This window comes from Bubalus kerabau, chromosome 12 (assembly GCF_029407905.1).
Source record: "Bubalus kerabau isolate K-KA32 ecotype Philippines breed swamp buffalo chromosome 12, PCC_UOA_SB_1v2, whole genome shotgun sequence".
Taxonomy (NCBI): Eukaryota; Metazoa; Chordata; class Mammalia; order Artiodactyla; family Bovidae; genus Bubalus; species Bubalus kerabau.
The window spans coordinates 32270170-32296252 of record NC_073635.1 but is presented as its reverse complement, the minus strand read 5'-3'; the positions used below and the strand labels follow the sequence as shown (position 1 = coordinate 32296252).

The following is a 26083-nucleotide window of genomic DNA, read 5'->3' as shown; positions in this document are numbered from 1 at the left end:
ATTTTTCCATCAGTAGAATAGCTAAATAACTTATGGGAACACATACCATATTATAGGGCATGACTGCTTAAAAAATTAGGCAGATGATATGTACATAGAGAGATGTCCAGAATAAAGTGTGATAAAAGCAAGTCATAAAACAAAACACAGAGTGTGAGCTCAACTCAGATTTATCTTAGAGATGTTGGCTTTTCCCAGATCACCCTACTGTAATCCATTACCTTATTTTGTTCACCACAGAAGTTACTACCATCTGATTGTATGCTATATGCTTATAGTTTTGTTAGATTTATTATCTGTACTTTTTCATTTGAATATAAATTCAAGGTCCCTGTTTTGTTTCCAGCACCTAGTGTATTCCTGGTACAGGGCTGGCTCTCAGTGTATAGCTATGAATGAATCCCAGCTATCTTTTGCCCATGAATATCTATGCCCCATATTTGCATGGGCTTCCCTGGTGGCTCAGTGGTAAAGAACCCGCCTGCCAATGCAGGAGACATAAGAGATGCAGGTTTGATCCCTGGGTCGGGAAGATCCCCTGGAGGAGGGCATGGCAACCCACTCCAGTATTCTTGCCTGAAGAATCCTATGGATACAGGAGCCTGGCAGGCTACAGTCCATGGGGTCACAAAGAGTTGGACACAATTAAAGCGACTTAGCACCCACACATACATATTTGCATAAAGGCACATATATAAGTAAAGAAAAGGAAAAATCTGACAAAATACACATCAAACAGTTATCATGGGTTAATTCCCCCAAGAGACAATTTTATAGTGTATTCTATTTTGGTATTATGTGATCATTTACAATTTAAAAGTATTCATGTACTACTTATTTAGTTAAATAACAGTAATTTTTTATTACAAAAATGAAATGGTGTAGGTCTCTTTACTATCAGCAAAGAACCACTGAATGAAAGTTTAAAAGCTATATAGATCCAAATACTTGTACATTTGCAAAACTTTATGATACTGACTATGGATAGGATAATGAAATATTTTTGAAGCAAGTTAAAGCAGATTTATGCTTCCCTACAGTTTACAATTAAAAAAAATTTTTTTGGCCAGGCTGCATGGCTTATGGGATCTTAGTTCCCCAGCCAGGGATTGACCTGGCATCCCCTACAGTGGAAGTCTAGAGTCTTAACCACTGGATCACAAGGGAAGTTCCCAAAATTTACAAATTTGGATTAAAGCAATAAAAGGACAACCAAAATTTATTCCATCAGGAGACTGGTCCCTATGGAGGGAAGGGGAGAGAGAGAGAGAAGGGGTGTGTGTGTGTGTGTGTGTGTGTGTGTTAGGGTTGGGGCATGACTTATAGTATGTTTTCTGTGTGTGAGTTTTCATGATAGTTGAATTATGAATGAGTTGAATGAGATGGCTACTTATACTAATATACAATCTTATTGTGTAAGATGTCTTAGTAGCAGATTACGCAAAAATCAAGTTTTGATTGAGTGTGGGTGGAGGAGGAATGAACTTCCTTGATTTGGTGTTTTCAGCAGTGATTTCATCCTGCTGAGCTCACAGATTAGATTATCCGAGAATGTATCTGTTGGCATATTTTCCTTAATTGTACTGGGTAGAGTGGTGACCCCCACTGCATCGCCGGGTGTCACTTTAGATCCTGGGTAAGCTGTTTCAAGTTCCTCCTTGGGGGAAGGAGGCGTTTCCATGCAAATACTGGACTTGTGAGGTAGAAAAGCCTCATCTCATTAGTTTGCCAAGAGCTGGAGGAGTAAACTTAAGGCAGGTAGTGTCTGAGTTTTCCTTCTATATAATCACCTAGGCTTCCATGTAAGCGGGAAAATGTGGATTGGGGAAGGAGACCCCCTTCTACTCCAAGAGCTCAGACCACAGCTCTTAGTTTTAGAGTTAGTGACCCTGGACAAGGTTCAGCCCCCTCCCGGTCTCTGGGAGAATCTGTCCTCCTCCACCCCCATCCATCTTTCTTTCTCTCTTCTTTGTTTTTCTTACTCCCCCTTCCTTTTTCTCTGCTACTGGTCTCTCAAACATTGCCTGCTCTTCAGACAAAACAAGCTGCCGGTTGTGGCCATGCTCAAAGTACAGTTCCTTGCGTCCCAAGAGGTCACAGAAAGAATCAAAAGAGGAGGTTAATTCACAGTGGGAAGGGAAGAGCTTTAATGGTATGAGGTTTCCGTTTGAGGTGCTGCAGAAGTTCTGAAATGAGACAGTGATGGTTGTACAAGCTTGTGAATATACTTACTGCCACTGAACTTGGCACTTTTAAAGGAAAAAGTAAAATTTTTGTCACATGTATTTCACCACATTTTTTTTTTAAAGGGAGAGGTTGTTCTAAAGTGATGCTCACATTTGCAAGTTTTTTCCCATTTCTTGCATTGCAAATTTTTCACTTGAACATTCAAGAGGGCTTCAAAAGAGGCACCCAACCAAAGGTAAACAGCTAGCAGGGGCTTCTGGTTCACAAGAGTGAGTCTGTGCCGGCTCCTGTGTGAGTGCTCCGCTGGGTCTTGCTGTGGCCGAGAGCTGTCAGGAGGCTTTTCTGGTCTGAATGGGGCTGAGGATATGGGCTGGAAGAGGCATCCAAGTCGTCTTCCTTGGGCCAAGCATTAGGATATGACACGATGCTAGGTATATACGAGAAAGAGCTAAATACGGTAGAACTTGAGGATAAAGAGAGAGATTTGAGGGTGTCAGGACTGAGTCTCCATAATAACTCCTGTTGATTTCCAGTTCAAAATGGGACTCTACTCACAGGTCATGTTACTTTTCTCGATGTAAACCCTACAGCTCCACGGCCGTACATGTGTCAGTCTCACTGAAGCAGCTGAATGTTAGCTAGTAATTAGCAGGAAGTAATTCTCCACTTTTTCATCAGCTTAGAGCTGTGGTTGGAGTTGGGCATCCTCTCTTCTCTAGGGTTTTCAGTTCTGGCTCTGGACTCTGGCAGTGCCAGCCAACCGTCTTCTCTGCTGTTACCCCCAACTCTACTCCTTTCACCTTCTAAATGCCAGTTTATCCTTAGGAAAGAGCTGAGCCTTAGTTCTCTGCCACATTCAGTTCAGTTCAGTCGCTCAGTCGTGTCCAACTCTTTGCAACCCCATGAATTGCAGCATGCCAGGCCTCCCTGTCCATCACCAACTCCTGGAGTTCACCCAAACTCATGTGCATCGAGTCGGTGATGGCATCCAGCCATCTCATCCTCTGTTGTCCCCTTCTCCTCCTGCCCCCAATCCCTCCCAGCATCAGGGTCTTTTCCAATGAGTCAACTCTTCGCATGAGGTGGCCAAAGTATTGGAGTTTCAGCCTCAGCATCAGTCCTTCCAATGAACACCCAGGACTGATCTCCTTTAGGATGGACTGGTTGGATCTCCTTGCAGTCCAAGGGACTCTCAAGAGTCTTCTCCAAAACCACAGTTCAAAAGCATCAATTCTTCGGCGCTCAGCTTTCTTCACAGTCCAACTCTCACATCCATACATGACTACTGGAAAAACCATAGCCTTGACTAGATGGACCTTTGTTGGCAAAGTAATGTCTGTGCTTTTGAATATGCTGTCTAGGTTGGTCATAACTTTCCTTCCAAGGAGTAAGCGTCTTTTAATTTCATGCCTGCAATCACCATCTACAGTAATTTTGGAGCCCCCCAAAATAAAGTCTGACACTGTTTCCACTGTTTCCCCATCTATTTCCCATGAAGTGATGGGACTGGATGCCATGATCTTAGTTTTCTGAATGTTGAGCTTTAAACCAACTTTTCACTCTCCTCTTTCATTTTCATCAAGAGGCTTTTTAGTTCCTCTTCACTCTCTGCCATAAGGGTAGTGTCATCTGCATATCTGAAGTTATTGATATTTCTCCCGGCAATCTTAGGGATGTCCTTTAAGCTTATACTGTTGTCAGAGATACAACTAAACCAAACCCTGAGAAGATTCTAGCAGAAGAGTTCTTCTCAGAGAAGAGCTACTGGGGTGTCTGCTAATAGGGCTTGGCCCTTCTCTGTCTGGGTACCTGGACCCCCTTACCTTAGAGACACTGGTGGAAGAGGAAGGGATGATGTAAATGGCTGCTTCACTGATCACGTGAACTGACTGATTAGCTCAGGTCAGGTGACAGAGCCTACTCACTCCCCACTCACTGCCTTCCGTGTGCCTGGGCAGCGTGGCCTCATTTCTTTCCTGCAGTGTTTCTTAACCTATTTTGCACCATAAGGGTACATTTCCATGAGGAAGAAAAGGCAATTACTCTGTAAGTTTTGTGGAAGGTTAATAGACATTTCTGAATTTTATTGTTCTAGGAAATAAAGCAAAAATAGCTTGAGAGTGATAGTCAGTTTATCATCCCCTGGCATCAGCATTCTTGTTCACCTTTCTCCTCTACTTTTCCTCAGCATCTCTCCCAGATCCATGAAAACCACTTTATGCTTCAGGTGTAATTCTGCCCCCTGGGTACTAGGACAGTAGGTCACCTTGATTTGAATAATTGCTTACGGGTACAGAGATTTGCATCAGTGACATAGTGATGATAGATCATTAGATAAATAACTCTAGTGACCAAGATCTCACTTAGGAAGGAATATTGATCAGTGATTCCTCTTCCAGCCTCTGTCCATTCAAGATGGAATTTATTCTCCCTAAACTCTTAGTAACAAAGGTCTGTCTAGTCAAAGCTATCATTTTTCCAGTAGTCATGTATGGAAGTGAGAGCTGGACTATTAAGAAAGCTGAGTGCCAAAGAATTGATGCTTTTGAACTGTAGTGTTGAAGACTCTTGAGAGTCCCTTGGACTGCAAGGAGATCCAACCAGTCCATCCTAAAGGAAATCAGTCCTGAATATTCATTGCAAGGACTGATGCTGAAGCTGAAGCTCCAATACTTTGACACCTGATGTGAAGAACTGACTCATTTGAAAAGATCCTGATGATGGGAATGATTGAAGGTGGGAGGAGAAGAGGACGACAGAGGATGAGATTGTTGGATGGCATCACCGACTCAATGGACATGAGTTTGAGTAAGCTCCGGCAGTTGGTGATGGACGGGGAAGTCTGGCGTGCTGCAGTCAATGGGGTCGCCAAGAGTCGGACATGACCGAGTGACTGAACTGAACTGAAACTCTTTGTGGTTCGAACCCTACTTCTTTAATCTTAAAATACTCTGAAAATGCCTTGCCGTCCTAGAGATTTTGATGATGGTTTCTCAGGCTTTACTAACAGCATCGCAGGTTACTATCACCTTCTGTTCTCTGAAATATTTTTAGAGAAGAGTACTTTTTTCAGCAGTTCATGGCTCTTGTCAGGAACCCCACTTTCTCTGCACCCCCATTTGGGAGGTGGTTCTTGCTTACACGGGTGTAGCCCTAAGCTGGGCCTGCCTCCTGCCACCTCTGCTTTGCAAACCGACCTTGATTCCTTACTGTGTTACTCCGAAGCCCCCGGCCAGCAGCCCCTCTTCTTGTGCTTACTTGGCTGTCAAGAAACATCTTAGAACCTCACTGGAGAATCTGGGAAGAGTGTGAGCTAGAAAGCGGACTTACTGATCATTTGGGGTAACTGCCAGTTCCATTGGCAGGCGGGTGGAGGGGTCACCAGGACACTCTGGGGGAACCAGGAGTTCTCCAAGGTGACTTTGTAACATTGTTCCAAGTCTGGGCGCAAACTCTAAATATGGTGGGCCTAGCAGAAAGAATGTTTCTTAAAGGAGCTTCCCTGTCTGTAGACTGCTAAGAACTGAACCACTGCCAAAGAGAAATGTGTCTCCAGCCTAGAGGTCTCGTGGTGATGTTCTGGTGCTGGTCCTGTCTCAGGACATTTTTCTTTCATGTTTGGTCCTTTATATTATACTCACTTTAGCAGCTCCATTCTTTGGTCACCTGTCCCTTCAAAAGAAATATGTCTCAAATCACCTGCTTTCAACACTTTGTACCCTACCATCCCTCCTAACTGTTCCCAGCTGCTTCCTGACTTGGGTCTAGTTCGGAGGTTCTCCAAGCTTTATCACATATTTTCTCTTATTTCCTCTTTATCTCTCTTCCATTCTATGTATTCCACTAAAAATGGATGATTGAGAACCTGCTGTATGCTCAGCATTAGGAATTAAAATGAAAATATTTTAATTAAAAGCACAAAGGATGTATTTTTTTTTCCAGTTATCTAACGTATTAAAGATCTTTTAATCCTGTGCTGGAGTCACATTTTCTACTTGTTTCATTTAATAGTTTACCTTATTCCAGTTTTTAGACTCATTAACTCTGGTGCCTATTGACCTATGATAGTGAGTTAGGGCACACATGGTTGCTGCTTGAAGGAGTTGTAGTCACTCAAACACACACACTATTATGTCTGATGTGTGCTTATTCCGATTTTCATGTTCTCATTCAGCGCTATATTCACAGAGCTTAGCAGAGCACCAGACACAAAACAGAGCCTTAATGATATTTATTACATGAGTAAAAAGACTATAAGGCTGATACAGAATAAATTTTGGACCTTTTGAGATTTAAAAGTAACTGGATTTTGGTTCAAAATAATTTTTAATTTTATATATGACACGTCCACTTAAAAAATGCTTTAAATGGTTTTAATATGCTTAGCATTAAAAATAAATTTTAAAAATTCAGTGAGGTGTTTTTTTTTTCCCCCAGTGAGGTTTTTAGGAAGCCTAAACTTTAAGAGTTGGAAATGAGAAAATCTTCCTTGTTTTTAATGCTGATTTATGCCCACAAGATCATTTAAAACTAGTGTCTGTCTATTCTCTTCTGAGTGATGGGAACTAGCGTTTAGCTCCACATGGTATATCTGTATCCAGGGTCTGGGTGTCAGAGTTGCTCTTCTAGTTTAACGCTTGGTCTGCTACCCACTAACCCTACCACTTAGTCATTTCTCCCATGTTTCTGCTTCCTCATCCCTTAGCTCATCAAACAGGCATGATAATTTAACAAACCCCATAGAACTGGTGGGAGGAGTAAACAAAGCAATATTAGTAAGAGGCTTCAACGAGGACCGGGCGCCTAACAAGAGGGTGTCAAGTCAAAACAGATCTGGAAATGCAGCTGATAACGGCACCTGCCTCAGATGCCGGTCGACAGCCGTGGAGGGTAAATGAGACTTTTGTAAACTCTTAACTGCTCCTTGGGTATCTGGTGAGCACTCAGTACATTTTTATTATTATTTTTGATAAGGAAGGCCTATAAAGATAGCATATCTTCAAAGGTTTTAACCATCACACATGAAACCAGAGAACAGCTGAGTGATGTGCTCTACGACGTGGCATGGGTTGTGAATAAACTCGGACTTCAGAGAGAAAGCAGCATGCTGTGTGCCCCAGAATGTGAAAGGGGGGCCCTGGTGGCCAGAGGCCGGGGCAGTCTTCTAGGCTAGGGAGCCGGGGTCAGCCATCGGGGGCTGAGGGGGTAGATGGAAGTTAGCAGGCTGGCTCGTGCTGTTGAGGCCCCGCAAAGCCTGTGATCATGCTGGGTTGTGCAGCTGGCAGTGGGAAGCCCGCCCCGTGGGCACCCCAGGGAGAGAGCCTCCTGCCCCCTGAAAACACATTTCCCTGGGCTGCCTGCTTAGGGAAGAAGTTACCCTCCCCTAAATTCTCTCACCAGCTATTTCATCCCCACTTGTCTAGAGCCTTAACTCTCTGTTGTTTTTGGAATCGAGTAAGTTGGCATTGAACAAAAAACAGTGATAATGGGCTGGATCCCGTCAGTGATCCAAAGTCACCGAAATGCTCTTGGTATATGAGTTCTTTTTGAGTTGCCAGGCTTGGTATAAAAAGAGGCATCTCAAGTGTCTAACGGAAGTACAGTTTATTCTCAGGTTACTAAAACTCATTTGAGCTTTCAAAGGCTTAGGATATGATGGACTAGTTCTCAAGTCTTTTTCAGCCTGTGATCTTGATGTTTTTCGATATCAGCTTTCGAACAAACAGTGAGTCAAGGATGTTCACTCTGGTTATCAGTGATCTTCACTTATCTATACACATGGACAAAAGGGTCACAGTCGTAAGAATGTGTTGCACTGGCTGTTGAATTTGCTGTCTCAAATGGGAATCTTACATATGAAACTTTACAAACACCATATACATGTAAGCAAGAGATTATCCCCAGAAAAGTTAAGAAATTCCTCTCCAAAAAGCTATAGTAGTTTTAAAGCATGAATAAAAGGAAGAGAGAGAGAAAATCGACAACGTAGTGTAGCCGAACTCAATAAACGCTAATAATAGCATATTGGGCTTCCCTGGTGGCTCTGCACCGAAGCATTTGCCTGCAATGCAGGAGACCATCTATAATGCAGGAAACATGGGTTCGACCCCCAGATTGGGAAGATCCCTTGGAGGAGGGCATAGCAACCCACTTCAGTATTCTTGCCTGGAGAATCCCATGGACAGAGGAGCCTGGCAGGCTATAGTCCATGGAGTCACAAAGAGTCAGACATGACTGAGTGACTAACCCACCACCCCAATAGCATATTAGAATGATATTTAGGAAAGATTTCATATAATTTATGTAAGACTGTTTATACTAATAGACATTCTTCTTTTGGCCCTCAGAAGATTAGAAACAGTTGTGAGGAATATATTTTTGTTAAGTTATTTGACTTTTGAGATGACATTAATTAACCCTCTGATACCATTCAAGAAATTCTGACAACTCATGGGCCAATTTCTGTATAAATGAGATGTGTGGGAAGGTAGTATTTATTAAGCCGTGATGCAGGTCAACTTAGTTATATTAACTCATTTAAACCATACTACATTCCTATGTGGTTGGTATTATCTCAATTTTATAAATAAGGAAAGAGAGGCTCAAAGAGTAAGTATAAGTGAGTTAGTTTCCCAAATTCTCTGACCCAGGAGGTTCAAACCCTCTCAACACCTCTTCATATTTTCTGTTTGTAATAATTTCTTGTCTCTCCTCTAATCCCAGAATGGTTGTGGGCTTTCAAATTGGTTCAACTCTAATTCTTTAACCCACATCCAAAATACAAAAACTGAATTTAAGTCAAATTCACTACTTTCAAAGAATCATCCAACATCTCATAACATTTCATAAAATATGGAATATATTTTGTGATCAAGTCACTCTGGGGAACACAGAACTTGAAACCACAATCCTACCGGATTTCTTCAGTATAGGACTTCTTTGGGTCCTTAATAAAATACTAATGTGAACACTGAATCTCTAAGGAGAGCCTATACAGACATTGCTTCTCAAGTTGCTTGCTTATTCACATATTCATTCATCTTTTTATTTTGTTAGAATACTGCAAGGGATGAATTTTTTCTGAAACTATCCTTTTTCTTTTTTTTTTTAATTTCTTTTTAATTGGAGGATAATTGCTTTACAATATTGTGTTGGTTTCTGCCCTCCATCAACATGTATCAGTCATAGGTACATGTATGTCCCTTCCCTCTTAAACTTCCCTCCCACCTCCCAGCCCATCCCACCCCTCCAGGTGGTCACAGAGCACCAGATTTGAGCTCACTGCGTCATGCAGCAAATTCCCACTGGTTAATCTAGTTTTACACATGGTAATGTAAATGTGAAACTATCCTTCTCAGTAGCATGTCACTTTGCCTCTTTGCACCTACATTTTCTATTCTGCAAATGGAACTCAAGACAGTCCGAAAGTCCCTTTAGCTTTAAAAATTCTATCATAAAGCCTCTCTCCCTACCACCCAAAGTCTAGGTATTTGTGCTACCAAGTGAGCTTGCTAAGGATAGAATGAGATTTGTTGAAAACCACTCCATTCATTCATTCATGGAACATTTATGGATTGCCAACCACTTCGACAGGTTTGGAGGACAAAAAGACAAGATACAAATAACATGAAAGACACTGTCTTCAGGATGAGGGCATGATATGATGATCAACATAGAGGAAGACAGCATGATACAGTACAGGAAGCAGACAGTAGCAACATGCGTGGATAATACAGACTCACGTGAACTGATGACTGTAAAATGGCTCAGTAAGAGAACAGAAATACTCCTGGATAATAAAGACTCTTGGAGGACCTGCCTTCTCTTTGCAGGGGTTGAGTAAGGCTTTCTGGTGGGAAAACACCCAGTCTGCATCTGAAGGGATGGGTCAGTCTTCCATGAAGACACACCAGGCAGAGGGGACTCAGGAGCAAACAAAGCATAGAGTTTGAAGCAGCGTAATACATGCCGTGATCTACAAGAGCATGACAATTGCTAGAACGTAGAGTTCAAGGCAGGGGAGCATACAGCTGTATGGAGCAGGCAGGGACCACTGTGGAGGGCCTTCCTTGTCAGATGCTTGAACTTGGTCTTGAGATGGAGAGCCAATGGAGGACTTGGAACAGAGATGTGACATTTTAGGCAACTGGGTGGCAAAAAGATGCAAAGAGAGAAGAGAGGTAGGGAGACCAGTTAGGAGACGCCTGCAAATGTCCAAGGAGTAGATAGTGAGCACCTGAATCAGGAGACTGACAAGAGGGAAGCAGAAACAGTTCAGATTTTGTACAACCTGCTCAGCCTGATGGATCAGAGGAAGAGGGGGAAGAAGGTGGACCACCTTTGGTGTGGATGATGGATACATGGTGTCTATGCAAGAGGAGAAGAATCACGTGATGTGATCAGTTTTGGACCTGCTTGGTGTCTGGCCTCTCTACGATATTTGTAGATATCTTAAAATTGGTGACATTCTACCAGAACCTTTTTCTGTGCATCAAACACAAACATATTTCATTTTGAGTAGAGGATTCACATGGAAGGAGGATTCCACATTGCCAATATTTCAATTAGGTTGTTGGGATGTTGCAAATAAATAGCAAGTTTATCTTTACTATAAATGTAATTACTAGTCAAAATTAGAATAAGTTCATTTTAATTTTATTTAAGGGACTTCCCTGGCAGTCCAGTGGTTAAGACTCTGTACTTCCAATGCCAGGGTATTGGTTCGAGCCCTGGCTGGAGAGCTAAGATCACACAGGACTTGTGGCCAAAAAACCAAAACAAACAAAAAAAGAAACAGAAGGAACGTTATAACAAATTCAATAAAGACAAAAAAAATGGTCCACATAAAAAAGTCTTTACAAATCTTAACTAGGGAATCACGAGACATACAACAGATAATGTTTATACTTGTGAATTTAAGTCTAGTTTTTTTTTTTGTTGAAAGAAGATCAAAAAATGACCATCAGTTTAAATGGTTTTTTTTTTTTATCAGTATTCCAAAATATAATTTTAAATATTTTTTAAACCAAATCATTGAAATCAGTATCAGTGAACTAAGGAGATTATAAATCTACTCTGAACTTAAACTATGCCAGGCATTCAAAGCTCTGTTTTACCTCAAACTGGAGGAACTGACTCCTCACTTTTCCCTGTTGTCCAGATGAACTGAAACATTTTCTGAGTGGCTCTTACTATTTTCTGAATGCACAATTTTTAATTTTTATTGTTTTTGGCAGCTTGTGGGATCTTAGCTCCCAGACCAGGGATCAAACCCAGGCCCCCAGGCAGTGAAAGCTGAGTCCTAACCACTCGACCACCAGGTAATCCCCTGAATGCCTGATTTAAAGCAGACTCTGGAAGGCTCTTTCTACAGGATTAGTAATATGGTCTATATAAGAACTGACTTCAGTATCCTTCCCTGGAAGTGGCTTAACCATGAATCAGAGCTCAAATATGATTTTTGCAGTTCTATCAGCAGTTTTAGACTTCCTGGAAGAAAGTTATAGGGATTTTAAGAGGCTGAGGAGAAAGAGGAAACTCAACGGAAAAAAGTCTCTTACCAGGTTCTTGCTGTATTTTGTGGTTGTTTTTAAACCAGGTTATCTGAGGCTCTGGGACACCATTAGCATGACAATCTAGAGTCGTCGAACTGCTGATGGCTACCGTGAGGTCACTGAGGTTTCGCAGGAGGTAGGGTGCTTCCTGATCTAGTGGATAAAGAAAGGGAATTATTATTACTTGTAGGACTCATTCTTTCATTATATATGCATATCGACACTTTGAAAATAGAAAAGCAGCAAAACTCAACTGTAAGTGTTCATTCATATTTTGTTCCCTCCATTTTTCCTCTGTGGTTAGCCTACCGCTTCCTCTTAAGTTACTGCAATAAACCGAAATCTGTTAGAACACAGAGGAAAATCAAGAACTCAGTTCTGTATTTTTAGATTTCAGTATCAAGGTTTTTGCCTGGCCAGCTAGTTTCCTTCCTTTCTTTGAGAGAAGCTTTTTTTCTAAAATTTACAGATTTTTGCATGATATTTTAGGAACTAAAAAGGAAACGGACATGATTTTGGATATGGCTGGTAGTGAATTTTTACATAGATGCAGAGAGTTACAGTGATGAGCCAAGTGAATTTTGCATTTTTGTGTTTTATTCACATGATAGTGATAAGCTAATCTAACTTTGCATTTTTGCATCTTACTAACATGGGAGGGCATGCTTGTGTCTCTCAGCAGTCAGTAACCTAAACTGTGAGGTAGCAGACCAAACAGGAGAATTTCTTGAACTTTGAAAACTTTTTATTAGGAGTGTTTCCTTCCTCCAATCCCTTCCCCAATGCAAATGACCAGAGGATTAATTCAAGAGACAGAGGCACAGATGTGTAGTTTTTGTACTATATAATAGCACAAATATTGTATTTTATATTACTTTCTCTTAAAACATACAAATATGATACAATACAATTTATTTTAATAAAATGCCAACCAATATAGTACAACAAAATGAATTTAATACATTAGGAGGCAATACATTACGACACTAAAATCCCACACAGAAACAGCAGTACCCCAAGGCCCCGTGAGTACAGCGTCTCTATTTTAATGGAGTCAGTCCTGCTGATGTGTATACATTCTAGTTGGACAGGTGCTGGATTGGTAAGTCAAGCTTGCAAGATAGAAGGATAAAATTGGCTCCTATAATCTTTCCCACTCTCTCAAACCATCCTCCCCACCACTCGTTGCCCATCTGGGAAGATAAATCAAGAGTTCTGGCATCATTCTGTGTGACTGGTTTCTGAGCGGACTCTGCCCATTTCTGATGTCCTCCTCTCATTGAACTAACACTGTGAAAGCAGCTTGTATGTGTGTGCGCTTAGTCGCTCAGTCATGTCCGACTCTCTGCAACCCTACGGACTGTAGCCCCCCAGGCTCCTCTGTCCACGTAATTCTCCAGGCTAGAATACTGGAGTTGGGTTGCCATGCCCTCCTCCAGGGGATCTTCCCGATCCAGGGATTTGAAGATCTCCCGCATTGTAGGCAGATAGATTCCTTACTGTCTGAGCCACCAGAGAAGCCCAAGAATACTGGAGTGGGTAGCCTATCCCTTCTCCAGCAGATCTTCCTGACACACAATGTTCTAAGAGATAACACCTTGCAATGAATGGCTTTGATTCCATGTCCCTGCAGGACTCTGCTGAGTCCCCACTCCTTTCTGTTTTTATTCCTGCAGGGAGACTCTCTGAGCATTTGTTAGAGCAGTTGACAAACCTCAGGTTAAAAAGTATGTTACTATATGACTCTGATAACATGTTGACATAGCATGACGTGGCAGGGTGGCTGTCTGTTAGAAGAAACAGATTTCTCATTCAGTTTGGATTTCCATAGCTTATCATTAGTCTTTTCTCATTTTATACAAAATGAAATCTGAAGGCAAAAAGATCTGAAGGAGTGCTAATGTATCGACTCTTCAAATAGAGTGTGAAATGCGTAACAGCAACCATCCTTTGACCTGTTTTAGTGTAGTTCCCTAGTCTGTTGTGCAGACTCATTTTAATATTTCTGGGTTTACATTCTGTCCGCTCTGTCAAGTAGCTTTTCCTAACTGAAAATGCAGCCATGTATCAAACTCTTCCACTTTGATAACTTTTACATGCTCGATCATTACAATTTTGACGTTTTTACAGTCAGGACCCCAGACATATCAGTGAAACATGACAAGATAATAAAGAACAGCATCATATTACTATTTCACATATTTTACAGCCAAGTGTGACGCATCTCATTTAAAACCCAGAACAGACCCAGTTCACTGGGTTACACTCTAGTGGCTTCCTCTAGCACATTTACTATTTCCCAGGCACTAAATATGAAAAAATAATCCACCATTGCCCATAGGTCTTATTATAAAAAGGAAGCCTGAATACACGGCCCGTCACACCCAGATTATTTTCATGGCTACAAACTGGAACCATCAACAGCACAGACAGGATTTGGCTTCCCTGACAGGTGTGTTCGAAAACAATGCTTATATGAAAGAGAACATTTTAACATAAACGTCACGCACAGCTCCCCAAAGCCCTCTCTCAACTACATGAACATCAGACGAGAAGTAGCACAAGGACTGAAGAATGAACAGAGGAATCTCAGTTAAATACAGAGTTCATATCAACATGTCTGAAACATACAGTATGGGGATTTTTTCCTTTGTACCCATGTTTGAAAAAAAAAAAGTTCTCCTAGGTGCAAAGTCTCATTTTTGGCAAGTTTCTAAATGGCCTAAATCAACCAAGGAATCTTTTTTTTTTAAATCAATTCCCACTTTACAGTCATCTATTTCAGCATTTTTAAATAGAGAAAAGGTACATTGCACCCATATTTTTAAACCTGAGTTATTTGATGGAAATAGATAGCTGCTTTCCAAAATTTAATGAAAGGGAGAAGATCCCTTCAAATGGAGAAAACCAGGATGAAAAGAATATTTCTGCTGGTTATCAGTAGCCAAAGATAGCACACCACCAGGTCCTTTTCCTTCTCAGCATCTGTGCCCCAGAGATCTGCTGGGTCCCACAAATAAGTGGTTTCTCTTCTCCATCTAGAAATGGGCCTGAGGAACCAGCCTCACACCCTCTACTCCATCTCAGTCATTCTCCATAGCAGGCTCCTTGTTCTTTCTTGTTCTCCTCCCCTACGCTTATGCCACACCCAGAAGACAAATGGACAAAAGTCAAAACCCACCCAATCATATTTTTTCTTTCTGAAACTCTCTGGAAGGATTCATTACTCTAAGGGATTCTTGACATCATCCTTTGTAAAATACTATGTCCTTCCCCTACTCGGGAAATGATCGCTTCTGCATGTCCAATTCACCTTGTTTTTTCATTTGCTTTTTCAGCTTTATTAGAAAAAAACTGAGCGCCCGCCCTCCCCCAAGTCCTACGGCATTAAGGCACTGTTTCCTGGAGGAACACACTGACTTATAATGAACAATTCGCCAGGCTAAAGAGCCATAGGTACAATTTCCAGATACAATTGATTATTCTTTCCTTTGGGCTGACAACTTCCAGGTTGCTAATTGTTTTCAAAGCATTTGGGGCTCTATGAAAGTGGCAATCTGGGGAAAAGCTATTGTTTACTCCTTCACATCTGACAAAAGCAATTCCCACGTGAAAGACAAGTTTAGCCGTGGGACAGAGCCTGCTACCTAAAGGAGGAAACAGTCTGGTGAGTTCCCAAGCTTCGGGAGCTGTCATGCTGACACCTCCCACTTACTACCCAGTCCAGCCACCGCTGCTCTCAGCCTTGGCTATTTTGGTCATTAGAATTTGCTTTCCAGTAGTTCAGGCAAGTCACAGGCAATGATCAATCATAAATGAAAACAACAGAACAATGCATATGAAATTGGTGAAAAAGTCACTTTCCCCTCAAATGCAAGCTGAAAACAAGAGATTACAAATCTCTCTGGATTAGAAAATGGGATACATTTTAAAATGACTCTTGAGTCCTGCTTCTGTAATTTTGCCATTAATCCCCAGGGGAAAAAAAACCCTATTAACATTTGCATATGAGGGAAGTGGACTTTTTTTTTTTTTTTTGATGGACAAATTTGAGATTGACGTTTAAGAAAATGCATTAAACCTCTGGTCACAATAGCCTTTATTTCCTTGATAAATTGATTATGGTACACCGTTGAATGGCATCCATCGAACAGGGTGAAGTTCTTTAACCAGGAACAAGAATATTGAAAACGAAGGTGTGATCCACTTTTTGTTCAGGTGCTGTCAATGGCTATGTGGTCCACTCAGGGGCAGTGAGGAGGGAGCCCACTGGACTAGTTGACTAGCTACTGGGATCGCAGGAGAGAACTGGGCTTGGCCTGAGTGGACTTTTGTAATTCACACTGTGATAAAGCTTCAAGACCTCTGAATTATCCCAACACCTTGCACCTCTGGGGCCCATCTTAGACACTCCAGTTTAAAATTAATGTGCTTAACATATAAAAAAAAAGCATCTTCAAATAAATAAGCATTATAACTTGCTATCATCCAGGTGCTATTTACAAATCAAAGAGCAGAGGCAACAGCAGGAAATAAAATCCGGCAGAGGTCCGACAGAGTCTCCAGTTCAAGTGTCCCTAGTTCTGGGCTGGCCAGTGAACCAATCCATGTCCATCTTTGGTAGACACCAGCATCTGTTTAAATTATTCAGGTTGGCAGCTTGGAAACATGAACATAAAAAGGGGCGGGCATTAAAGTGGAAGGAAAGGGTCAGTCCCCGGTTGTCGTTTATCAGGCGGGAGAAGACAGCAAAAAGCAAAACACAACAGAACCTCCAAATCCAAACGTGCACTGGGTCAGCCCCAGAGAGCGGACCCCTTTGGCCCAAACGGGGTGCCCCAAGCTGGGGGCCCCAGGCGGGCTCATTGTTACTCCTATCATCGCCAAACTCATTTTGGGAGGAGCTTCTCCTCTGAGCCGGAAAATGAGCAACAGTGACAATAAATCAAGATGATATGAGACAACTGTTACTTGGTAATGAATCCTTTAATGTTTTACATTATTTTGTGTGGTACAATCATTCCTTGTGCTTTTAAATTTGGAGATCCGAGAGAAAACAGCCTTTTTGTTGCAGTGCTCACCTCTAATGATCACTTCTTTCTTCTGGAGGATTTCTTCCCCTGTGTATATGTTCCTAGCTCGGCAGGCATAGGTGCCCGAGTCTTCCAGGGAGGCGTTCTTGATGACGAGGTTGAACGTCATGGAGTGCTCTTTCGTGACAGGTATCTTTTGCTTGCTGATGCTCTGTTGCGTGGTCTGGTTGTTCACTGTCCGAAGCAAAATCCAGGTAATGTCTTTGTACAAGAACTTGCTCACTGTGCAAGACAGCTTCAGGTCCTCTCCTTCTGCAGGCATTTTGTCCAAGGTCACATGAAATCCATGGGGCACATCTGGAAAATAAGAACAAAGGACTTGAGTTCATCAGAAAATCAGTGTCTCAACCTGAGACCGTATCTCATCACAAGATAGTCAAGATCTTAAGAACTGTCCCTGCACAAATGGTCTCAGCATCAGCATTACAAGGATGGTATTTATCTTTTCTTTTTTTTTTTTTAAAGGGAACTGATTGGATGTGGCAGGTAGGAACCAACTCAATTTGCTCCATCAAAGTGTGGCAGGAAATGCAAAATAAGATGTTCTTAGGAGGGTATGTTTATTTACCAAACATTGCTCGGTGGAATGCTTTATTATAACTTGGGATGATAACCCATTGCTCTATCATGTACAGAACTCCTCCTGGCAAATGGGGAAGATAGTGAAGGGATCTAAGAGGAGTTTGTGCTAGAAAAGAAACCACAGGTGCTTTGATAGGCAAATTTACTTAACCAAGTTGTGAAGGAGACAGGAAGTCCCAGACTGGAGCTAGGAGACTCCAGTCAACACATTAATCCTACACTTTGGACTGACAGCATCCTTCCCTAGCTGCTGGCGCATCATTCCTCTACTCTTTGCTGGTACCGAGGGGCCAAAGGGAGCCAGCTATCCTGCTCAGGTACCCATTTATGGTGATTGTTCCACTTAACTTAGGGGCTTCCCTGATAGCTCAGTTGGTAAAGAATCCACCTGCAATGCAGGAGACCCTGGTTTGATTCCTGGGTCGGGAAGATCCGCTGGAGAAGGGATAGGCTACCCACTCCAGTATTCTTGGGCTTCCCTGATGGCTCAGCTGGTAAAGAATCTGCGGCAATGTGGGAGACCTGGATTTGATCCCTGCATTGGGAAGATCCCCTGGAGAAGGGAAAGGCTACCCACTCCAATATTCTGGCCTGGAGAATTGCATGGACTGTATAGTCCATGGGGTCACAAAGAGTCGGACATGACTGAGCAACTTTCACTTCACTTTGGTCATCACTTCACTTCTACTTAAAATAAAAGAGCAAGAGTTCTTCTGAAAATGCGGACAACTAATTTGGGAAAGTTGCCAGAGTGCACAGAGTTGGGGGAGGATGGTTTCTAAATCAGATTTGCTCTCAAAAACATATTAAGGGACTTCTTTGGCTTCCCCAGTGGCTCAGACTGCCTGCAACACAAGGAGATGCGTGTTCGATCCCTGGGACGGGAAGATCCCCTGGAGAAGGGAATGGCAACCCACTCCAGTGTTCTTGCCTGGAGAATCCCATGGACAGAGGAACCTCACGAGCTTCAGCCCATGGAGTTGCAAAGAGTCGGGCACGAATGAGCAATTAACACACACACTGGTGGTCCAGTGGTTAAGACTCTGCACTTCCACTGCAGGGGGCATGGGCTGGATCCCTAGTAGGAGAGCTAAGATCCTGCATGCCAAGGTGTGGTCAAAAAAACAAAACAAAAAGTCTTGAACCAAATACACATACAATATATCCACTTAAAAAAAGAAAACAACATTACACAGTTTCCTAAAGGGACTACATCATTAAAAGGCATTTTCTCCAATGTCGATTCCCAGCGAACCTTCATTTCCATCCTCTTGTCCCCTCTAGCCACACCTCACAGCTTCCCTCCTCAGCTTTCTTAACCTGGACCATCATTTGGCTTCTACGCTGACAGTTCCTTCATCTCCTTTTGGACCATCTCACCAGACAACCTTAGAAAATCATTGGTTCCTGGCCCTGAACTGGCCTGCTCTCAAAACCTGTCCATTGCTTGTGACTAGCAGCATATCTGCACTCGAGCAAAGAATTGTCGCCAACATTTCACAAAGAACTTTGAAGATGAAAAGCACTATGTTATGCTATTATTATTATTATCCTTTGCACACAAAGCTATAAAGAAACCTTTAAACCTTAAGGGGACAATAGTCCAAAATTAGATATCATATCAACTCTTTCCTAAATCTCACTTTGCTTGTTTTTCTGATTTTTCTGGGCTTTGGCTTCATTATAAAGTGTCACGACTGAAGAAATGCCAAAGTATTCATCTGAAACCTGGGAGCCGGGGTGGGGGTAGCAGTGGTTTATGAAGCCGTCAATGAAGGGAGAGAGAGGAGGCACCATGGGTTTGTCTGCTTTTAAAATTAAAAAAACCTAAGAATTTGCCAGAAGAGGCAGAAGCAGCTGACAGTCCTTTTTTTTTTTTTTTTTTTTTTAACATAACAATAAGGTATCAGAAATAGCCCCTCGAATTCAGCATCTTTTTATATTTGGGACACTTTCCCAGCATGAGGAGTAAACCATCAGCCATCAACTTTTACACATATACCAGGGCAGAAGTCTCATGCCCTGGTTGCGACCCACTCATTTCTCAAAAGACGGCAGGCGTCCATTTACCAAGCCTCATCTTTGTGGTTAGGACCCAAGAGGGCCGAAGTAACACCATTGAGATCATGTCGAGAGTTTCTATTTACTTTAGTGATTTGAAACTTCCTGTGGAAATAGCTCACAGGTTTCCTGATGGAAGATTTTGTTTATCTTTGCCAAGCACCACCAGGAATCTCAAAATAAAATGCATTTAGTGACATTGGGAAGCCAGGGAGATAAGGCCGGGCTGTTCCTGTTTGAGCCTCAGTAATTGCTAACACACCCACAGTCATGCTGAGTGCCAGCAAAACAGCAAAAACACACACAGAGGAAGAGAAAAGCACCAAGGCAGTTTTCAGGTCTGTTTCTCAGGAGAGAGACCCTGTTGAGAGGCTGGTTTGGTTTATGTTGTCAGACAGCGCTTAGAAATGATCTATTTCTCAGGACAGCCCCTCTGCTGTTCTTTTTTGACGCATGGGAGATGGTAAATAAGATGTCCTAAACTAGTTAATGAATCCAGAGGGATTTCTCCCCTTAATTCATGTCAATTTTTTTTTTCAGCCTGAGTACAAAAACAGACCTAAGAAGGCAGGTCTGCCTTCTGACTCTCAAAGTGAAAACAAGCAATCTTCCCACACTTAAGGATCTGTAGTGGAATCAGTCCACTCAACAGCAGAACCAACTCATACTCATGCATCTGATGCGTGATCACATCCACGGCATCTTAGGAGGTGGCGTGGAGAAGACTCACCCTCGCTCATAGCAGACATTCTACCCAGGGTTAGATGATAGAGGACTATGTTTACAAAGGTGCACGCTTGGGGCTAGCCATTTTGACTTAATTGGATCAAACCAATGAATGACGTTCATGACAAGAGGCAAGTATAGAAGTTAGAAGTCGATGAAAGGTGTCTTCTTTTGCAGGTGGCAATAAAGAAGACTTGACTTCAATTGGAGAACAGAAATAGCATTCTCTAGATAATGAGTGGTGACTAGAAAGTTTTGCTTGTTTTAATTAGATACTATGGTGTTTTTTGTTTATAGAGTGCTGAAAGGTTCTGATTTTATTTTTATTTTTAATTGGGGCATGGTTGCTTTGCAGTATTGTGTTTCTGCTGTACAACGAAGTGAATCAGCTATAGGTATACATATATCCCCTCCCTCTTGGACCTCCTTCCCAACCCCTCCCCCTTCTCATCCCTCTGCTGCTACTGCTGCTGCTAAGTCGCTTCAGTCGTGTCCGACTCTGTGCGACCCCATAGACGGCAGCCCACCAGATTCCCCCGTCCCTGGGACTCTCCAGGCGAGAACACTGGAGTGAATGGCAAAAGTGTGGAGAAGCCATGAAGGATGTTAATGGCCACAGAACCAGTTTTCATTAGTTTGGAAGGCAACTCTGTTGTATTTTAAGGCGGGGCCAACCTTGATTGAAATGAGGATCTGTAAGATCCAGATCTAGGTCTTTTGGTTTCAAGCAGTTAAATTTTAGACAGCTCTTTTAAAGCATGAGCTGCAGTAGGTCAAATATAAACATTGGACAAATATACACTCATTTTTCAGGAAATAGTCATGGAAGGTGCAACATTCCTAAGAGTATTTAGTCTCATCTCTAGGTTTTCCTCATAGCTCAGTCAGTAAAGAATCTGCCTGCAATGCAGGAGACCCAGGTTTGATCCCTGGGTTGGGAAGATCCCCTGGAGAAGGAAATGGCAACCCACTCCAGTATTCTTGCCTGGAAAATCCCATGGACAGAGGAGCCTGGTGGGCTACAGACCATGGGATCGCAAGAGTTGACGATTTAGCGACTAAACCACGCAGTGAGGCTAAATCTCATGACAGAGATTTGAGTAAGAAAGAATTGTTTTAGAAATAATGAACATCAGTAATGTCCAATTACCAGTCAAAACTATAATTTTTCAAAACTGGGAGCAAAGAATTTAGGAGAATGATATGCCAAACAATGGGGACTTGATCAGAATGAATTCGTGCTCAGTTTTAAGAGTAAAGCTCTTAAACTTGTAGAGGAAAGACATCGTGAGCTTCCAGTCAGGTATATTGGAATAGAATCCCCATTGGTCCTTTCCATGGATAAGCCTTGGGATCTAGAAAAGGTTTCAAGTGCTCCACGGTTATAAAGTGGATCACGTGGTAGGGAGAAGGTGAAGGGGGAGTTCTGTCTGGGTTCAGGAGGGGGTCCGTTCTGTCAGCTGGGGTCCTTTCAGCAGCAGTGCCGGGCACAGATGTAGGCTGGAGCCATGGAGAACTCAGGGGGATGTGTGGGCTGGATGTTGATGCTGGATGTTGAGCACGGATGAACCTTCCCTGGGGACGCTGATCAATGAGGGAATGAGAGGAGCTCCCCTCGGTCAGGGCATCCTCTCCCAGTACTTCCTGTGGACCCAGGCAGAGGGCTCTCTGTTCTGACTCTACCCTTCCCCAAAATGGAGGGGCCAAGTGGGGTCCTGGAATTCCCTGGAAGATGATCCCAAGGCTGCTTCCAGACAGTCTCAGGCCTCCTCCCCTTCCTGACGTCAGACTGCTGGGTGTTCTGCACACTTGAGGGGCTCAGGGAGACTGTATGGGGGAGGCGAAACAGAGTTTGGAGGTGTGGCTGGGGAGACCATCTCCAGAGTCCACGGCCCCTTGCGGTGGGGACAGAGCCAAGTGCTGGCTGGCTCCTCCTGCACCTCCGGCACGACCACGCGCCCCTCCTAGCAGACCCAGAATTCTTGATTTGCACCTGACTTTCAGGTCATCGTGAAAGTATATTTGTCCACCAGAGGCTAAAATATATCTACCAGCTTATTTGCATGATTTAGAACTTGCAAGTGGTTAGATGTATAGTTTGTGGGCCTCTTTGTCAGTCCTCTTGCCTTGATTCTGAAGATGCCAAGGCCAGAATGTTCTCTTCTTTCGACTGATTCAAATTCTAGGCCCCTCAGGACTCCCCCTTAGGTCCAGGATCACCCCAAGTTCTGCTTCCTTCTCAGGGGCTTGGAGCAACCCTGTACAATACAGGACCACCTGTGGCTTCCGAGCCTTGAAAATGTAGCCAGTGGGACTGGACTGAATTTCATTCGATTTTATTTCAATTCCAATTTTAAAAGCCAAAGCAGTGTAATATTTTAAAAAATACTGAAGACATGTTAAAATGATAGATTTGGGATCTGTTGGGTCTAATAAAATGCACTTTTTTCTTTTTACTTCAAAAAATGGTTACTAGAAAATGTGAAATCACACATGTGACTTTTATATTTCTGTTGGTAGCATTGACTTACCATTGGTAAATTCATTGGTCATGTTAATTCTGCTCATTCATCTTTTATAAAAAAAGAATTTAATGTCTTTATTTTTGGCTGCGCTGGGTCTTTGCTGCTGGTCGGACTTTTCTCTAGTTTCAGCGAGTGGGGGCTGCTTTGTAGTTGTGGTGCAACCTCGCTGTGGTGCTTCTCTTGTGGAACACAGGCTCGAGGGCACGTGGGGGTCAGCAGTTGTGGCCCCTGGGCTCTAGAGCGCAGGTTCTGTAGTTGTGCATGGGCTTACTTGCCCCATGATACGTGGAATCTTCCCAGATCAGGGATCGAACCTGTGTCCCCTGCGTTGGTCGGTGAATTCTTTACCACTGGGCTACCAGGGAAGCCCTGCTCATTCCTTTTGATACTAGAATACAGACAACATTTCTTCTTTGTGTCTGTGGTGTTCAGCCTGTCTTCCTAATAAGACAGGGCCTCCTTGCTGTCCCTTGGAGTGCTCAACACAGAGCCGACCTGTACTGTTTAACAGCTGCTGCTCATTAAACTTGAACAAACGTATTGAATAGTCAGCACAGAAAAGGAATGGGTCGATCTTTTGTACTCTAAATCACACAGATAGTGGCCTTGGACTTGGATGGTTAGGGTGAGCTTGTGCTCACCCTAACCAGTTGTGTCTGACTCTGCAACCCCATGGACTGTAGCCCACCAGGCTCCTCTTGTCTATGGAATTTTCCAGGCAAGAATCCTGGAGTGGGTTGCCTTTCCTCCTCCAGATGGGTTAGCTTGTTTCTCCCGAAATAAAAAGGACAATACAAATCTTTGAGCTTCATTAGTTCAGATCATCTGAGATTGCTTTGAGAATCAGTATGTGCAAAACAGCTATCTGAATCCTCTAAACAAAGGCCTTTCCCTACCTGGAATGAATGCAAAGATGATTTTGTCTCCACTTCTCCAATACTGACTGGATAGGGACTGGCTTAGTTTTCAGAGGCTCTGCTGGGTGCCTCTCCACCTCTCTAAATCCCACTTGCTCATCTAGAAAACACAGGGTTATCATACCAAATAGTCCCAAGCGTCTCTTCTGGCTCTGGCAGCCTGTGGGAACCCACCAAGGGATGTGTCCCATGGCACCGCTTTGTCGGCTAACTTGTCTGACGGCTCCCTGTGCTCTGGTAGCACCTACTTTTCATGAAATTGGACCTACCTACCTATTTCTTTCAGGAGAACTCAAAGTAATGGCGGCAGCCTGCCCCAGACAGCATGAAGTTTCCAGGGAACTGGCCAACTGCCCAGGCTTCCTCAGAAAATCGGGGGAGCGTGGAGCCAGGCAATTGTTTTATACTTTGAGCTGCTGACTTCCTTCCTGTACCATGCTGGGACACAGGGAGTGCCACTTGTGTGCCTTACAAGTTTGAAGATTTGCAGACGCCATCATATTTCAAGTTAGAAATTCTGAAATGCTACTGAAAAATAGCACATGAATAACCTTCAGCGAAGCTCAGTTTCAGATGTCTTTAGGAGAGCCTCATTTCTCAAAAAGTTGAAATTCCGTTGTGAGATGTTTGCTGTATAGCAGAAATTAACACAGTATTGCAAATCAATGATATTTCAGTTTAAAAAATGCTGTGAAACAATTCACCTCTTGGGTGACAAAAATGTCATCGCACATAATGTAAATGGTTTCCTTGACTTTTCCTGCACCACCGCTGTGTGCCAGGCCCTGTGCTGGGGACTGTGGGATGTTCAAAAATAAACATGACAAGGGACTTCCCTGGGAATCCAGTGGTTAAGACTCCGCACTTTCAATACAGGGGGTGAGGGTTTGATCCCCAGTCAGGGAACTAAGATCCCATATGCCTCACAGCCAAAAAACCAAAATGTAAAACAACAGAAGCACTATTGTAACAAATTCAATGAAGACTTAAAAAAAAAAAAAAAGTCCACATTAAAAAAAAAAACAAGACAAGATCCCAGATTCACAATCCAGCCTGGGAAGATGTCCACAAATAGCTCTAAAAGAGAATTCAGGGAAGTAACTCTTCAAGAGACCCAACGATGTTGTAGAAGACGATTCCTGAGAGCAAGGATGAAGGTACTCAAGAGTTGAACAATTCTATGGAATTTTTTTTTTTAAATAAAAATCACTCAAGTACATTAAAAGCAGACAAGGTTAGAAGAGAGATTGAGGTCACTGGGCTGTCTTCCTAAGTGCAGGGCATGTGTCTTACCTGTGATGTAAAAGTTCATGTTTCTTTCCACAGTCCCGACTTTATTGGTAGCCATGCAAGTATAGATTCCAGAAATTCTAGCGTCAGCCACAACCAAGGTACTAGACGTCTGCAAAAGGAGAGGCAGTTTTAGCGATGGGACAGAGAACCCTCGGACACCCCCGAGATACTTCTGAGGGGGACGTGATCCCGCCACCCCATGGCCTCGACACAAATGGGACTGCACGTATGCTTGTTACCAGGATCTCTGCAGCCCAGAAAGGGTGGAAAAACAACAGGAAAACAGGTCCTCAGGAGACCGGGGGCTATGACATCCGACTCGTATGAGGGCTTCAGGCTTATTTACCTCGCGCTGCTGGCGTAACAATTACAGACCTGAAGCCCATATGCGGCACGGCACGTCCTACCCTAAGAGGTGGTCAGCGCCACGCTGGCTAGAGGGGAGCCTGGCCCGTCTCTTTTCTCTGGATGACTTGTGATCACGAACACGGCTTGCTAACAGGAGCCTTCCTCACACGGGAGTGCTAAGTGAGCAAGGACAGAGGAGAAAGTCTGGCTGAACCACTGCTTTTCTGGAACGTGGTGTTGCAGCCCCGATGCCCCAGGAGGAAGAGTGGACGCTTCCTAAGACCCTTCCATGTGTTTGTAAATTATTGGGTTGGCCAGAAGGTTCATTTGGGTTTTTCCTGATGGTATGGAAAACCCAAATGAAATTTTTGGCCAACCCAATACTTAATTTCTCAGTCTGTTCATTCCTATTCTAGAAAATGAAGATATAAGTGATGAATGCATACCACAATATCATTTCACTAGATTTTAGCGCTGCTGTTTGGTGAGTGTGCCCCTAAAGAAACACGAGTCAAAAGTGGGTAGACTTGAAAGCACTTTCCAAACTGTGACGTCACAAAAAGTCATGCCTCAAAAAAAAAAAAAAGTAGTGAAACACCAACTCACATGGCTTAAGGATTTGCCCTGCGGTCTTCAGGATAAAAATTAGTAGTATGAAATGCATTGTTGAGAATTTAAAAATTTAACCTGACCTTGCAAAAAAGTAACGCATACTATACATGAAACAATGAGACAGCTAGTAAGTTTTTCATATTTAAAATTACAAAAAAGTTTGATCCAGTTGCTTATTGATCACT

General features: G+C 42.9%; 1 protein-coding gene across 2 annotated transcripts in view; it reads right to left on the bottom strand.

Annotated features, from left to right (window-relative positions):
- The window catches only part of FLT1 (fms related receptor tyrosine kinase 1), a 205066-nt gene that overhangs the window by 71116 nt on the left and 107867 nt on the right, over positions 1–26083 (bottom strand). For both annotated transcript variants that reach the window (XM_055542466.1, XM_055542467.1), the window contains 3 exons: positions 24939–25047; positions 16823–17131; positions 11748–11894 (listed from right to left, as the gene is read on the bottom strand). In XM_055542466.1, the coding sequence (XP_055398441.1) occupies positions 11748–11894; positions 16823–17131; positions 24939–25047 (565 nt within the window). The remainder of the gene's footprint in view (positions 1–11747; positions 11895–16822; positions 17132–24938; positions 25048–26083) is intronic.